At 39.2% G+C, this 18,165-nt stretch overlaps 1 protein-coding gene across 1 annotated transcript in view; it reads left to right on the forward strand.

Annotated features, from left to right (window-relative positions):
- Nucleotides 1-18,165, forward strand: part of Slmap (Sarcolemma associated protein) — a 173,869-nt gene that overhangs the window by 74,102 nt on the left and 81,602 nt on the right. Inside the window, exons 3-7 of the mRNA XM_068366299.1 lie at nt 14,945-15,082; nt 16,113-16,260; nt 16,631-16,697; nt 16,853-17,000; nt 17,686-17,781. Of these exons, the coding sequence (XP_068222400.1) occupies nt 14,945-15,082; nt 16,113-16,260; nt 16,631-16,697; nt 16,853-17,000; nt 17,686-17,781 (597 nt within the window). The remainder of the gene's footprint in view (nt 1-14,944; nt 15,083-16,112; nt 16,261-16,630; nt 16,698-16,852; nt 17,001-17,685; nt 17,782-18,165) is intronic.

Raw genomic sequence — 18,165 nt, forward strand, 5'->3', positions numbered from 1 at the left:
CCCCTGATTTGCTCTCTCTCTCTCTCTCTCTCTCTCTCTCTCTCTCTCTCTCTCTCTCTCTCTCTCTCTCTCAATTGTTCGTTCATCAGTTGTATTATGCTATACAAAGACATCTTAAGAAGTGATAAATTTATTCTGCTTGGTTGAGAAATTCTTTCAAAATGGATTTAGTTTGATTTTCCAGATGAAACTATCAAAAACAATTCAAAGAATGTCACTGATTAAAGAAAAAAAGTTTGCAAATGATGAAAGTATTTTGTGTCTGTGTTTGGAACCAAGCCAAGTAAACCTTGAGGTATGCGGAAACCAGGAAACAATTTTCCTCTTACACCTTCTTTTTCCATCTTATGTTGTTATTTTTATTCTTCTTCCCTAGACCGTATTAGTATTGTTTTTAGCTATGTTTATATATTTATATAATTATTGTTACCTTTACCCTTTACCACTTATTACTTTCCGTGGGGGGGGGGGGGGGGGGGGTGATAGTATTCTCATTGCACCACAAGGTAATAATGCAGTCTCTCTTTGGCCCCTTCTGCACTCACTGTTTATCCTTCCCCTTTACCTCGATTTCTTCCTCATTTCTTCCATTTTGAAGTCCAACCTGAACTTCTACCACCACCCCCTTAGTTGCCTACGTGCACTGAATGACTTCACTGGCTCTAAATCCATATACCCCAGTCCTGCTGCCTATTATTACCTTTAGAGAAGTCTGCTGTTTCAGGCAGTTATCCTTCAAGAGTTGAATCAAGGTTACTGTCCTTGTGTAATCAAATATAATCCAAATCACAGTTACGTAGGGGGATCTATACAGTTACACTGAAGCCTTATTAATGCCCCACAAGTCCCCCTGTTCTTCTGTACATTCACTGGTCATTCTGTTCCCCTAGAGAAGCCATTGATCTGCACGTGTGTTTTTAACTCATAATCACATAAACCTTTAGCCATTACTGCTATCTGTTTCATGTTGGCATGTGCCAATCCCAGTGTATAATATAAATTTTTTCCTCTTTTTAAACGTTTATGTCTACTTTCAGTATCTTTGCACCAACCAATCCCTTTAATGATACCGCTTTTAAAACGTTATTATATTTTATAGATTTATTCTCATCTGTGCACTCCAGATTTCTTGTCAATGCACTCCAGAGCTACCAGCCATTCTCTTGTCTCTTTTTGGCACCGAAAATTTGCATTTAGATCTCCGAGTGCTGGTATTTTTTCACACTCGCTAAAACCTGCATGATGGCCTTCAATATGGTAGAAAAAATTTATCTTTTTCTTGATGTATATACTAACATTTCTATATGTAGCTTGTGGTACTTACTTTGATGGCTGCTTTTTCGATCCCATACAGCCGGGGAACCCCACTCTCTACAGGACCTCCACTATCGTTTTACCTTGTTCGTTCCGAGTATTTAACGTTTCATGTCGCATATTGTTCTTTTACTGTTAAATCGTCACTGTCGAAAGACTCATGAAATAGGAGTCTTCAGTTTCCTCTAGAAAGCCTTAATGTCTTCAGTCGAATGTTTCGCAGGAGCTTGTTATATAGTCCTGGGACCGCATAGCTAAAGGCTCCGGAGCCCAAAGTAGACATATATCTAGGTTCCAACAGTTTGAAGCCATCTGTAACTATTCTCGTGTCGACACGATTTGTTGACTGCGCAATATGTAGCAGTTCTCTTAAGTATTTTGGACGCCCGGTTCTGATAACTTGGTGGGTTATTGTACATATTTTAAATTCAATTCCTGCTTTAATCAGCAGCCAGTGTGAATTGATTAGTATAGGGGTGATTCTTTCTCTAGGTGGGACACCTTTTATCAGTCTTGCTCCTCTGTTAGTTATGTTTTGTAATTTCTTAAGTTGCACTTTTGGTAAATTGTAATAGATAGAGTTGCAGTAGTCAATCCTGGTAATAACAGTTTATCACAAGTTTCTTTACTGAATTTTCGTCCAGGTACTTTTTTATAAACGCAATATTAGGTGATAACCAGCAGTTTTTATTACATTATTTATTTGGGAATTTAGTGACAGGTTACAGTCAAGAAATACACCTAGATCTCGAACTTTACTAGATATCGGCACCAAGTCATTATTTATGTTCATTTGAATATCACTTAAGTTTCTCACGCTGTTTCTCTTGCCCATCACCATGAATTCAGCTTTGTTCTCATTTAATTTTATTTGTTTAAATGTCATCCATTCTCCGACTATCAAAGATTCGGTTTAGAGTTTCAGTAGTGTCATGTATATCATTTATGGAGAAGTAGAATTGTGTGTCATCTGAAAAGTTTTCTTCTCTTTACTTCTCTGCTACTTTAACTATTTCTACCTGTTACTTTTTGCTATTTTATCAATTATCTGGTTGGTATGCTTCAGCTTCTTAGTAAAAACCATTTCCATTCTCACCTTCTACCACTTATTATACAAGTTTTTTTTTCTGCATATTATTCTTTTGCTACTTTGTCCATTTTCTTTTTTTCTCTCCAACTACCTGGCCTCATTTTTAAACATTTGACCTTTGTGCTACTTTTCCCTTTTTTTTTCCACCTACTGGTGTATCTGTTATTCCTTTTTTCGTTTCCACTTACTTTACCACTTTTATATATATTACTGTTCTGTTAACTGGCTTCTTCGGCGTTCTGTTTGTCACCCACAAATTCATTCAACTAGCTGAAATTTATTAATGTTTCTGTAGTGTACCGCCAGATATCCTAGTCCATTTGGACTGGTCTTGTGACGATCTTGGAGGAATAATTAAATTTCAGCTAGTAAGACTTATTTGTAGGTGACAAACAGAGCGCTGAAAGGGGCAAAGTAACTGGAAAGAAAATGAAAGCGGATAAGATACAGAACAGTTAGTAGATTTATGCCTCCATGATGACAATTCCGTTTCAGAGATGATAGTAATCGTAATTATCTGCAGTATTCCATACACTATGTAGTCAAGGGTGCCTGTTATTAACTTCTGTACTTTACTTTAAGGGCTGTTTTCCTGGTCCTATCACATATTATGGAAACCCTATGCCATACAGAACCTACAAGACATGTTTGCCGTTTGTATTCCTAATTATTTCGAGTATCACACACCGTATTCTGGACTATTTATCAAATCCGCACTATCGAAACACTTAGAAAACAAGAACGTCTTCTGCTTCTTCTTGATCGTCATAGTTCGACTGATTTTTCAAATAGTGGGCCTTCAGTTGTTACGTGTGGACAAAATTACATTCTTGGTGGAATTTCTGTAGCTTATGTCGTGAGAGTGGTTGCGGTTTTCAAGACCACTAGAGGAAGTATTATCAATGCCGTTGGTTGAACGAGATATAATGTAAATTGTTTAAGTGAACCACAATTGTTCGAAGTTGGATGATATAACCTCGAAAAGCCAACTGCATTGCATCATCTGTTAACCTGTATAAATTTCTAGAGATTGCCGTGTATTGATTACTTAAACCAGAAGAAGGGTTCAGTAGGAAGAGGAGATGATGATGATGATTATACGTGCATTGGGGTCTTCCCACGCACACTGCAACCCCCTGACCCCTCTGCTGTTGTTTTGCCGACTGTGTGTTTTATCAAATGGTGTTTCATCTTTAGGTGTGTGTGTGTGTGTTCGCTACTTTGATTGATTCCACACTGGTATATTTTTTACGTATTTTATTCGTTTTAAATTTTAATTTCATTATTTATTTGATGTTTTTCAATGTTTTATTAATATTTTTATTCGGTGTTGTAATGATATTTGCTTAGTATCTATTTTTTTCTCTTTCCATTTTTATTACATTTTTCATAGAAGTCAATATGAGACTTATTTTTTTATAATTCAATCACTGTTTATCCTAATAATTTTACTTGTCTTTAAAGGTTTTATTGTCAATGTTACTTTTATCATTATTGTTTAGGTTATTGTTTTCCTAATATTATTATTGATGGTAAAAGTTGAAATGTTAATATTAGTAATTATTACATACTTATTCATACACATAATGCGCGCGTTGTAATAAGCAGCATTTCAGCGTTCCCCTTCTCCATAGGATTCCTGAATTCCCTCTCTTCATAGGATTAGTGAGTCCCCCGTCTTTCGTAGGATTCCTGCATCCCCTTCTGTAGGATTCCTGCTTTCCCACGCTCCATAGGATTTCTGCGTCCCCTCTCTCCGTAGGATTCCTGCATCCCCTTTCTCCCTAAGATTCCTGCGTCCATTTTTCACCGTAGGATTCCTGTGTCCATTTTTCACCGTAGGATTCCTGTGTCCCCCTTCTCCATAGGATTCTTGTGTCTCTGTTCTCCAATGGATTCCTGTGTCCCCCTTCTCCAGAGGATTCCTGCATCCGACTTCTCCAAAGGATTCCTGCGTCCCCCTACACCATAGGATTCCTACTCTCCTTCACTATAGGATTCCTTCGTCCCCCTTCACCATAGGATTCCTTCGTCCCCCTCCACCATAGGATTCCTTCGTCCCCCTCCACCATAGAATTTTTCTGTCCCCCTTCACCATAGGATTTCTGGTTCCCCCCTTCCCCATAGGATTTCTGCTTCCTGCTTCTCCATAAGATTCCTGCGTCCCCCTTCTCCATAGGATTTCTGCGTCCCCCTTCACTATAAGGTTCCTACACCCCACTTCTCCATAGGATTCCATCACCCCACTTCTCCATAGGATTCCTTCATCCCCATTCTCCATAGGATTCCTGCGTCCCCCTTCACCGTAGGATTCGTGCACCCCCTTCTCCATAGGATTCCTTCGTCTCCGTACTCCATAGGATTCCTGCGTCCCAGTTCACCATAGGATTCCTTAGTCCGCCTTCACCATAGGATTCCTGCGTCCCACTTTTCGATAGGATTCCTTCATCCCCCTTCTCCATAGGATTCCTGCATCCACGTTCACCATAGGATTTCTTCGTCCCACTTCTTCATAGTATTCCTGCGTCAACCTTCACCACAGGATTCCTTTGTCCCCCTTCTCCATAGGATTCCTGTGTCCCCCTTCTCTATAGGATTCCTGTCCTCCTCTAGAGGATTCCTGTGTCCTCCTCTAGAGGATTCCTGTGCCCCCTGCACAAGAGGATTCCTGAATCCCCCTTCCCCAAAGGATTCCTGAATCCCCCTTCCCCATAGGATTCCTGCGTCCACGTTCACCATAGGATTCCTTCGTCCCACTTCTCCATAGTATTCCTGCGTCCCCCTTCACCATAAGATTCCTTCGTCCCCCTTCACCATAGGATTCCTTCGTCCCCCTTCTCCATAGGATTCCTGTGTCCCCCTTCTCTATAGGATTACTGTATCCTCCTCTAGAGGATTCCTGTGCCCCCTACACAATAGGATTCCTGAATCCTCCTTCCCTATAGGATTCGTTTGTCCCCCTACAACATAGGATTCTTGTGTCTCCCTTTACAGTAGGATTCCTGTGTCCCCCTTCTCCACAGAATTCCCTCATTCCCCTTTGCCATAGGATTCCTGCATCCCCTTTCACCACAGGATTCCTGTGTCCCCCTTCTCCATATGATTCCTGTGTCCCCCTTCTCCATAGGATTCTTACATCCCCTTCACCATGAGATTCCTGCACCCCTTTCTCCACTGGATTCCTGTGTCCCCCTTCTCCATATGATTCCTGTGTCCCCTTTCTCCATATGATTCCTGTGTCCCCTTTCTCCATAGGATTCATTCTTCCCCCCTCACCTTTTGATTGCTGCATCCCCTTTTCCATAAGATTCCTGCGTCCTCTTTTCCATAGGATTCCTGTGTCCCCTTTCACCATAGGATTCCTGCGGCTCCTACCACCATAGGATTCTTGTGTCACCCTTCTCTATAGGATTCCTGTATCCTCCTTCTCCACAGGATTCTTATGACCCCCTGCACTATAGGGTTCCTGCACTTCCTTCTCCATAGGATTCCTGCATCCCCCATCTTCATAGGATTCATGCGTCCCCCTTCCCCGTAGGATTCATTCGTCCCCCTCCACCAAAGGTTTCCTGTGTCCCCCTTCACCATGGGATTCCTTTGTCCCCTTTCTCCATGAGATTCCTTCATCCCCCTTCACCATAGGACTCCTTCATGCCCCCTTCACCATATGATTCCTTTGTCCCCCTTCACCATAGGATTCCTTTCCCCCTTCTCCATAGGATTCCTACATCCCGCTTCACCATAGGATTCCTGTTTCCCCCTTCACCATAGGATTCCTGAGTTCCCCTTCACCATAGGATTCCTGCTTCCCCCTTCTCAATAGGATTCCTGCTTCCCCTTTCACAATAGGATTCCTGCTTCCCCCTTCTCCTTGGTATTCCTTTGTCCTCCTTCACAATAGGATTCATTCGTCCTCCTTCACAATAAGATTCCTGCTTCTCCCTTCTCTATAGGATTCCTGCGTCCCCTTCTCCATATGATTCCTGCATACTCCTCCATAAGATTCTTGCTTCCCTTTCTGTGTAGGATTCTGCACCCCCTTTCATAGTAGGATTCCTGCGTCCCCCTTTTCCATAGGAATCCTGCGTCCCCCTTCACCATATGATTGATGTATCCTCCTTCATCATAGGAGTGCTGCATCCACCCTTTCCGTAGGATTCTTGCGTCCCCCTTCACCATAGGATTTCTGCGTCCCCCTTCACCATAGGATTTCTGCGTCCCCCTTCACCATAGGATTCCTGTGTCCCCCTTCACCATAGGATTGCTGCATCCCCCTTTACCAGAGGATTGCTGCATCCCCCCATTTCCATAGCATTCTCAATAAGATTCCTGCGTCCCCTCTCTCCGTAAGATTCCTGCGTCCCCTCTCTAGGATTCCTGCGTCCCCTCTTTCCTTTGGATTTCTGTGTCCTCTCTCTCTCTGTGAAATTCTTGCGTCCCCTCGCCGTTGGATTCCTGCATTCCCTCTCTCCTTTCTGTTCCTGTGTCCCTTTTCTCATTATTCCTGCGTCCCCTCTCCCCTTGCGATTCCTGCGTCCCCTCTTCTTATTATTCCTACGTCCCCTCTCTCCTTGGGTTTCCTGCATCCCCTCTTGCCTTGGATTTCCTGCATCCCCTCTCTCCTTAGGATTCCTGTGTTCCTTCTTTCAGTAGGATTCCTTCATTCCATCTCCCCGTAGGATTCCTGCCTCCCCTTTCTCCATAGGATTCCTGCGTTTTCTCTCCGTAGGGTTCCTGCAACCCCCTCTCTGTAGGCTTCCTGCGTTCCGTATCTTCTTAGGGTTTCTGCATCCCTTCTCTGGGATTCCTGCGTCCCCTCTCTCTGTAGGACTCCTTCGTCCTCTTTTCTCCGTAGTACTCCTGTGTTCCCTCTCTCCGTAGGACTCCTGCGTTCCCTCTCTCCATAGGACAACTGTCTCCCCTCTCTCCTTGGTATTCTTGCGTCCCCTCTTTCCTTGGGTTTCCTGTGTCCCCTCTCTCCCTAGTATTCCTGTGGTCCTTTTTTAAGTAAGATTCCTGCGTCCTCTCTCTCCGTAGGATTCCTGCATCCCCTCTCTACATAGGGTTCCTGCTTTCCCTCTCTCCTTAGTGTTTCTGCATCCTTTCTCTGTAGGACTCCTCCGTTCCTTCTCTCTATAGAATTCCTGTGTCCTCTCTTTCCTTAGGATTTCTGCATCCCCTCTCTCCATAGGATTCCTGTGTCCTCTCTCTCCGTAGGATTCCTAAGTTGCCACATTTCCTCTCTCCTTAGGGTTTCTGGGTCCCTTCTCTGTAGGATTCCTGCGTCAACTCTCTCCGTAGGACTCCTCCATCCTCTCTCTCCATAGGATTCCTTCGTCCTCTCCGTAGGATTCCTGCATCCCCTCTCTCCATAAGATTCCTGCGTCCTCTCTCCGTAGGATTCCTGCATCCCCTCTCTCCATAAGATTCCTGCATCCTCTCTCCATAGGATTCTTGCATCCCCTCTCTCCATAAGATTCCTGCGTCCTCTCTCCGTAGGATTCCTGAGTCCCCTCTCTCTATATGACTCCTGCATCCCCCTCCCTACCTCCATAGGATTCCTGCGTTCCCCCTCCCTACCTCCATAGGATTCCTGCGTTCCCCCTCTCCCTAGGGTTTCTGCATCCCTATTCTCTGTTGGATTCTTGCATCCCCTCTCTCAATGTTGGATTTTTGCATCCCCTCTCTCTGTAGGAATCCTGCGTCCCCTCTCTCTATAAGAATCCTGCGTCCCCTCTCTCTATAGGAATCCTGCGTCCCCTCTCTCTCTAGGACTCCTGTGACCCCTATCTTTGCAGGACTCCTGCGGTCCCTTTCTTGCGTCAACTCTTCCCATAGGATTCCTGCTCATGGTGGCGGGCATTAAGGGGGAGAAGATACAAAGCTCGCACACTTGTTTCACGAACGGCTGCGTGATCCACCTTTTTATTATCCTCGCGAAAGGGGAGTATGTGCGTGCGTGCGTACATAAAGAGGCTCTGTCTTCGCACTCCCTTCTCTCTTTCTGCATGATACACGTACATGTACACGTGTGGTGCATGTCGCATGGATGTTCCCTCGCGTGCTCGCTTATGTTAATATTTTAGTCATGCCTGTTTGGTTGATTATATATATATATATATATATATATATATATATATATATATATATATATACACACACTGTACATGTAGTGTACAGAACCGTAAAAAAGGAGCCTAAATGTTTAGTTAGATACACACACACACATTCAATCCTTCCCACATCTTGGGAGATATATGGGCTGTACATACTGTATAAATACAAAAGCATATACATATACACATAGATAGGTGGATAGATAGATATAAAACCATACACTAGTTCTCCTTTAAAATGCGTTTGCGGAGCAACTTCACAATAAAAAAAGATGAATATAGTCTTAAAGAGAAGACTTGATGAACCTATAATTGTGGAAGACATTATTCACACGATTGAATCTCTGTTGATCTCATGAACAATGGGATGTAATTCTCATCTCACATTAATTAGTGAAGTGGAGTGACGACTGGTTACTGCACCTGTATCAAATCTTAACAATAGAAGCAGACAATTCTCCCTAATGGTTTGCTTAAAGTGGGAAAGGTCCCTTTTGTTCGACGAGTGTTTGTGTTATGATTTGTAGAGAGGCGAATGTCAATTATCAAGTGAGTAAATTGAAGAATGTTCAGATTTTACGTTAGGAGGGTATCCTTAATGGGTTGTCAGGACGATGGAGAGAGAGAGAGAGAGAGAGAGAGAGAGAGAGAGAGAGAGAGAGAGAGAGAGAGAGAGAGAGAGAGAGAGAGATATGGTTGTTAGCTAGCGTCCCATGGTAGGAAATAGTTTTGAAAATTAAGTAATAGTAAGAAAAAAGAATGATCTAACCACTATTTTTGTATATAAACGTACAATTTTTGCAATGGTCTGAAATCTAAATGTTAACATAGTACAATAACGATTTGCCAACATTATTAACGTAGTGGGTTTTATTTTTTCATGATCTCTCTGTAGTTTATTTTTGTTAAGATGAAGTTGCAATTTTTCTTGTTTTAATCTTAATATAACTTGAAATTGTGGCTTCACAATATATTGCCATAACAAATTCCGTTAGTTGATTTTCCACTGGAACATTTTGACGTCGAATCTAGTAAAGGGACCGACTGGAACCCTGATGATTTCTAGGGTTAACGAGAAGTCCCACTTCGGAACAGGATGGGAACTTTATTGACTTCTCGCTCAGGTTAATAATTTAGCAAAAATGGTGCTGAAGGCGTTGGCCAGGATTTCGGTTCTTTTTATATTGGGATTTTGGATGTTGTCACATTGGAAGGAAGTATATTGTTACATACGGTATGGAGGACTTGTCTTAATAGCGTTGTTACGTTATATATTTTATATTTTTTCATTATCTTTCATTTATAGCTTTTTCGTTACTTCTGCTTTCCTTTCTGCACTGGGTTGCTTTCCTTATTTGGGCCTTGGGATTTTAGAATTCTGCTTTTCAATTAGGATTGTAGCTGTGGTAGTGATAGTAATAACGTGATCTATTTTTTTTCATATGAAAAAGCTAACTACAGTGAGAAAGGAAACAACGAATACTTGAGTCACAACTAAAAGGCTATAGATGGCGAAGGCCTGAAATACTTGTTATATGTCTTTGATAAGTGCCTGCTGCAAAGTGTCTATAGTAATCTCTTAATAATCAGTGATAATAGAGATGTTCCTATCTGTGCCTAATGGCCTTTTGAGGTAGCATCTTCAAACAAACCCTACCTTGGCTACTTAGAGTCTCTCCTACCATGTGTCACGTCTGGATGCCGATTGAACTGGCAATGTTGTGCCGCTTTTTCTTGTCTCCTCTCGAGAGGAGGAGGAAAATAAAGAAAATGGTGGGAGATGGTGGGGGCGTTTCTCGAGGGACTAGGATTGCGACAAGAAAAACAGCAGCAGTGGAAATACAACAGCTCGGGAAAAGTCTCTCTCTCTCTCTCTCTCTCTCTCTCTCTCTCTCTCTCTCTCTCTCTCTCTCTCTCTCTCTCTCTCTCTCTCTCAATAACTTACAGCACGTGTTCACCTCCACACACACGCAACCATGGATGCCCCTCCCTTAACGATATGTTAGGCCGGCTTATTATACCGAATGTTTGTTTTATAGCTCTCTCTCTCTCTCTCTCTCTCTCTCTCTCTCTCTCTCTCTCTCTCTCTCTCTCTCCTCTCTCTCTCTCTCTCGTTCGATTATATTAACACCGTCTCCAAAGTTAGGTTTTCCGATTATGAATTTTTCCTTCCTGCCTTTGGACAATATAGAATTGGAGTCTCTCTCTCTCTCTCTCTCTCTCTCTCTCTCTCTCTCTCTCTCTCTCTCTCTCTCTCTCTCTCTCTCTCTCTCCCTCTCTCCCTCCCTCTCTCCCTCTCCCTCTCTCTCTCTCTCTTGCTTTTAGCTTATGATATGTAAGACCGGCCTAGCAGGTATCAGCTGTTACTTTAAAGACATGTTAATGGGATCATACATAATTCAATGGCATATTTATATTGGTAGTGCATGATGTGAAGTGTTTGTTGTGGGAGCCTACACTCGGTTCCAAATTTGGTTTTTCTCATGTCTTCTTGGGGTCTGTTAATATGCCCGATCTCCTTCCCTTGTATATTAGTAACTTTTTGTGCATGAATAAGTCGGAAGATACTCCCAAATGTAGTGTTGCGCTGTACAGTAGGTGCCAAGTTTGTGTGTGATATCCATGCACGGGCAGATATTTCGACGCAGGCAAATGTGTGTGTGAGAGAGAGAGAGAGAGAGAGAGAGAGAGAGAGAGAGAGAGAGAGAGAGAGAGAGAGAGAGAGAGAGAGAGAGAGAGAGAGAGATCTTATTACCAAAAAGTTGAGGAATTTTAACCATAGACTATGAATTCGTGTAAATTACATCCTGATGATTTTCAGTCAAACTTGGTGCTACATTTTTCAGCTTCTCTCTCTCTCTCTCTCTCTCTCTCTCTCTCTCTCTCTCTCTCTCTCTCTCTCTCTCTCTCTCTCTGTGTGCTTCAATGGATCCATTAATCATTCCGTGTATCGTGTTGTTCCCTCTTTCATTATTCTCCTAAATTGATGTAAAATATTTTCGATTTAAAACCACCTGTTATTATTATGACTTCATCCTTCTACGATACATGGTTTCTATGTTAAGAATTATATAGACTACATCATATTGTATATTTTTGTGTGATGTTAATCTTTCTGATCAGCACTTTGATACAAGATGTATATATAATTATATATGCTTATGTTATACTGTTACTTGCAAGTGGGAACTTGATGGTATTGGGTGAATGGCATCAATATAGCAGGTGGTGAAGAGGCTCTTGGATCATCTGTTGTCGACAGTTTTGTCCCATCTTTGGGAATACCATCTTGTGATAGCTGGTTGTGTTGTCATATGAAGCTGTCATATTCTTGCTGGAGAGGTAACAACTTTACATCAGTTATCAAATCAGAAGTGTTCCTAAGCGCTCCCTATAGTGTTGTAACCCATTGTATTATAGTGATGCAGAAGATTTCTAGTGTATAATTCTGAGGTTCTTCATCAATTTGTTCATCTACTTATGTTGATAATTTAATTAAATGTTCTCGCTGCTCGATTATCAATTCTTCTTGAAGTTTATCCAGGTGATTGATGATATTTTCATGTAACAAGTAAAATAACTGAAGAATAATTTTGCATTGTGGATGATGCTCTTCATGTCTATATCCAGGAGGCCTTTGAAATAATTTACCTCTTTGCTCCACAAATACCTCCTACAGGCATTGACCATTTACTTGTTACTTGTTTCTTGTTTTGGGTTTAAATCCAACCCTCCACTGAAGTCGAGTGAACTACTTCTGGGGCGGGTCCATATCAATCATCTAACGAAACATTTTCATTATAACTTATACAATTCTTTGATTGTAGCATCTTCCAAATCATGTGATCTTGTGAAAAGTAATGTCTTTAGTTTCTTCTTAAATTTAATTGCTCCCTTTAAGTCCTTCATTTCAATTGGCAGTTTATTATAATGTCTAGGCGCACAGTAGCTAAAAGCCCTTTCACCAAATTTACTATTTGTTCTTGGTTCAGATAGTCTATGTTTGTCACTCATGTGTCTTTTGGTAACATTTGTTTCTAGTTCTAGTTTTTTTTTCAGGCTTTCTTTTAGATATTTTGGTTCAGTATCTTAAACGTTAGTAAGAGTAGCTTGTATTCGATTCTCGCCTTTACCGGCAGCCTGTGTAATTTGATTAGTGCAGGGGTAATTCTATCCCTAATGTGTAGTCCTTTTATTAATCTAGCGGCTCTGTTTTGTACTCTCTGAATTTTCTTAAGCTGATAATCTGGTAAGCCATAGAACTGTGAGTTGCAGTAATCAATTCTTGAAAATATGTGGTGATTAATGAGTATGGCCATAGATTTTTCATTTAAGTATTTACTAATAAATGCTATGTTTCTAATATGATAGTTACAATTTCTTACCATATTATATATGTTCATTCATTGTCAGGCTATCATCCATGATTACTCCAAGATTTCTGACAGATTTCTTTAGGTCAATGATCGATGGACCTATTTCAATTCTTTGGAAGCATTCGATTCTTTTTATATCTTCTTCGTTTCCAAAAATAATACATTCACTTTTATCTTCATTGAGCTTGAGCTTTTTTGTTAACATCCAAGCCTTAATGTCATTCATTATTTCATGTATCTTTCTTTTAGCTTCAACTGATTCTATTGGAAAATAGAATTGTGTATCATCAGCGTATATTTTAAACTTAACTCTGTGAGTTTCAAGTATATTTGCCAGTTCAACCGTGTAAATTTCAAACAGGAGAGGACCTAGTTTACTGCCTTGAGGCACCCCTTTGGTTAGTTTTCTTGTCTCAGATTCAACATTTGATATTACTACTTTAACTTTGCGGTTTTCAAGATAACTCACAAACCAGTCATATGCTCGTTCTACGATGCCCACAGCTTTAAGGTCTTCCATCAGATATGTATGTTCTACAGTATCAAATGCTGCACTTAGATCAAGCATCACAAAAATGCAACACTTGCCATTTGTTATAATTTCTGTTATGTCATTTTTAATCGCTAACACAGTTGTTTCTGTGGAGTAATTTTCTCTGTATGCAGATTGATCATCGGGTATGGCATTAGATTGTTTCAGATGTTTCCATGTTTGTTCATGTACAACAGTTTCAATAATTTTCGAAAAATATGACGGATTTGATATTGGCCTATATGAACTTAAATTGTCTATATCACCTTTTCCTTTATAGATAAGCTTGATACATGCAACTTTCTCACAATCAGGGAAAACTGCCTGTGTTTATTTACCATGTTTCGGTAGGTCTCTTGTAGTCTGGTGAAATTTTCTGCATCTTTTACATCGTCAATTGGAAATGGGTCATTTCCGCAATAGTTTTTTTTTTTTTTTTTACTTTATTATTCTCATATAATCACTCTGACTTAACTCTTTGAATACCCTTAGCTTGCTTACACCTGTTGCTGATGTATTCCTTCGTTCTGTTGTGCCGATGTTGCGAAAACTGGAGCAGATTTGATTTATTTTTTCTTCAAACTAATCAATGGAATAATTTGTTAGGCATTTAGGATCATTAGTTATGTCAGGCAATACTATTTCTGTCTTTAGACCTAATAGTTTCTTTAGGTTCTTATGTATTTTCTGTGGGTCATTTTCATTGCACAATTTTTTATTATAGGCCTTTTTTTAACTAAGATAAGGTAATTGTAGAGATTTCTAGCCGATTTGTAATGTTGCCAGTTTTCATTATTTTTATTTCTTTTCCATTTATCCTCCATTTTTATTTTTTATTTTTTATTTTTTTTCTTCATGTAATTCGTTTCACATCCAATTCGTCATCAGTAGCCAATCATATCACTGCTTACATAGTGTTTGTTTTTTATTATTCTTATAAATCTCAGAATTAACAGTTGTGGAAGTTCCTTTGCATGCAGAGTATTGTGGATGTCTACTGCACAGTGTCGCTAACAAGATGAGACAAAATGAAAGTAGATTCCATGTGGGTACTGCTCGTGTGGGGAGTGGGAACAAAACCGTGAATTACAGTGTTGGGTAAAGTGTATACTGTACCTGCTGTGTACAGGATATGAGAGGATTGACTCTAAATTTAGAGTAATTTTTTTACCATTTAGATTTTACAGTTTGAAAATATGAATTGAGTTTTCCCCACATTTTCTACCCTGGTTTTGTGGATTAGTGTTTTTTTTTTTTTTTTTTTTTGGCCTGACTGTATTGCAAATATTTGACTTAAAAGGGATCTGGGTCCCGATTTTAAACCTTTTTTGGGTTGTGATAGATATTTATATCCACAAGTCTTCAACAGTGGATTGGACTCCTACCATTAATGCTGGTTTAACACTTTCAAACCATTAAGAAGAGCAACATTTTCATAATGGTTAGACATTGCTACTGAGATTATTGTTCTGTCTATTATATATACTAATTTTCATTTTGTTTTGTCTGTTTACAGGAAAGAACGCTGACACTTGACCAACCAGTAAAAATTGGACGGTCTGTGGCTCGTGCCAGACCATCTACGAGTAACGCCATTTTTGATTGCAAAGTTTTGTCTAGGAATCATGCTCTTCTGTGGTACGAAAATGGCAAGGTGAGGCTCTTGTGTGTCATAGTTTTGCATATGTTTAGTTGTAAGCTCTCATGGGTTTTTAGTATATACAGGAAACTAGGTGTAAAATTCTTTAGATTTTTATTAATATTTCCTCAATACATTATACTTCTCTCCTTTTTCCACCAATCTTTAATTTTTCTAAGTGCTTTCTTTATTTATAGTTATATAATCATGTTTTAAATGAAATCCTTATCATGATTTAGAAAATAAATCAATTGATTTAACATTTTAAGGGGGCGGTAATTGCAAGGAAGTTTTATTTTGGTTCTTTTAAGCAATTTTTTGTACTTTTGCCTGAAAATACTTTTATGACTAATATATTTTTTGGAAAAGCTTTGAAATAAAAGTAACGTTTAGAAGAGAGTTGATATTGTCATTCGTCGACTTACTGTATTATGTAATGTAATTCACCAAACAAATAAGATAGAGTACCAAATTCTCTGACAATTCATACTTGATTTATTGCATCACACAGTTGAATAACATGCTGCTTTGTGAAGTCTGTTCTCTAGTATTTACATGGGAATTCTGTGCTAAACACCTTTTAGTGCAATGTGTTGGATCTGAAAATAAAGAGTTATCGGAAAGATAACATTATGATTAGAAAATTTCCATTGAAATGAATGCTTTTACAGTAATTTTTTTTTTTTTTTATTTGATTGTTTAAATGTCAGTAAATGGCGGTTTGTAGGACCAACACTTGCAGAAAGGATCAGAGCTATTGCATATTTCCTTTAAAGCTTTCTTGTCATAAGTAACATTTGTACACAGTTGTAAATCAACATTTGATAATAGAAGTGTATCTGTCTATGAATTATTTATCATATAGAAGAGCTAGCGTTTCTTTAGACAACTTTTTAATGTTCAAGAACACAAGGTGTTAGCATAAAATTGATAAATTCACTTACAATAATAATTTTGCTCTATTGAGGGCCTAGAAAAAGAAACGGTTTGATTAATTGCCTAATCATTCTGGTGGGAAATATAACTTATTTTTCTCTTATTCCAGTTTTACTTGCAAGACACCAAGAGCAGCAATGGCACCTTTGTTAACAATCAAAGGCTTAGCAAAGGCTCAGAGGAATCTGCGCCAAGGGAAGTGTGCTCCGGGGATATTGTACAGTTTGGAGTGGATGTTATGGAGAACTCTAGGAAAGGTGAGATAATTTCAGTGTTTATATTTACGTATGCTGTATACAGATGCAAAATTTAGGGAGAAAGAGAACATATATTTTTTTAGCAATGTGCTTCAGTATACCTTAGATTGAGATCATTACTGATCATGGAGAGTCTTGTCCTTTGAAATGATATTTGTGAATTCAAGAAGTAAAATCAAAGAAGGAAAGAATTGTGTGGGATTGTTTACTTACGTACATAATTGTACAATTTTTCTCATACTTATAAAGTCCTTTATTTGTCTATAAACTCATTGTATATGGACACAGTACATGGCAAGTACTGTATCTATGTAACAAATATAGTACAGTACAACATTACAAAACTATTGTTTTATTTGATATATTTCAGTTACTCATGGATGTATAGTCGCTACTTTGAAGTTATATATGCCTGATGGACAGGAAGCTAAAGCAAGGTAAGAATGGAAAATGGTCATTATCACCTATTGTACAATTGGTTCCAGTATTATTGTAAAATTAGTTATCTAATATTGCATAACTATTCACTAAGTTAGTCTTCATATCCTGACACGCATTGTGTTGTAAAATAGATTGTCTTTTTTTTTTATAGTCCTTCAACAGTAGTTGGTGGGGCAGTCTCTAGTGTGTCCGCTCAAGAACTGTATCAGTTACGAACCTACCTTCAAGAAGCACAACATCGTGAACAGCAGATTGAAACCAAATTAGCTGCCTTACAGCGCCTGGTTGCATCAACTCAGGTAAGGCTATTGTTAAAGTAAGATGGTTTACCTTTAGATTACTTAATAAAAAATGTCCGGTTTTATGTAACTAGTTATAGATAAGAATATACAGTACTGTCATAGCAAATCATAGGTGTACAGGGTAGTTGTAAATTTTGGATCACAGTCAGTTCTTCACAATAACTGTGTGAGAAGTTTTAATAAATACATCAAATATTGCTACCCAGAAAGGTATACTGAAGATGAAGCTAGCACTTGTTTTGATAAATTAGCCAGTAAAGCTGGCACAATGGTCAAGCAGGTTCGTTGAGGCTCAGGAGCTTTCATGATACTGACAGTGACCATGACTAATGACTGGGTGCAGAAGGACTTTTACACTAGTTACCCAAAACTACCAGATTCCATCCAAGAAAAGACATAAGGCACAATAATACTGTTCAAGACAACACAGGGATATGTGAGAATGTGAAGCTTGGAACAAAAAATTAACAGTAAAGCATGATTACAATTCTGACAAAATCCTGTTAAGAATTTTAACTAATATTCTAAGTTTACACAACCTTAATATTTTGGGAAGTGATTTATATTTTGTAATTTTATGAACATTTTAAAACAGGAATCTCTTTATTACTCCTGTGAATTAAGATTTGTTGTTGGCCAGGTTACACTCGATACATTTGTGATTTTATCCTTTTGGTTACAGGAGGCAGCTACTCATAGTTGGAATGCTATGATAGATGAAGACAGACTACTTCAACGCTTAGAGACGCTAGAAGGTCAACTTACTACATATGCTAAGGTAGGATTATTTTTATTTCAGTCTACTATGCATATGCTGAGCAATAAATTCTTAACTTGAGTGTCATTATGGTGGTCTTTGCTTGCCTTTTAGCGTTTGAGACATGAAGAATTTAGCCGGAAAATCTTTTGAATGACAAATGCAGGTTATTTTAAACTATAAATGATGGCAATTGATTGTTAGCCATTGGATGCCATGAACCTGTAGCTGTAAACTATATTACTGTATTATGATTTTGTGACCTAACAGAAGGCCAGATCTCCAAACCACCTGTTAACCTAGAGGGTTACACCATTGAGATTACATTTGTAAGTGGGTAACTAATTGCCTTATGTTAGTCAAGAAAAAGAGTTGTTCCTACAACAATACAAACCCTTGTCCTTT

The sequence above is a fragment of the Palaemon carinicauda genome, chromosome 3 (genome assembly GCF_036898095.1).
Source record: "Palaemon carinicauda isolate YSFRI2023 chromosome 3, ASM3689809v2, whole genome shotgun sequence".
Classification (NCBI taxonomy): domain Eukaryota; kingdom Metazoa; phylum Arthropoda; class Malacostraca; order Decapoda; family Palaemonidae; genus Palaemon; species Palaemon carinicauda.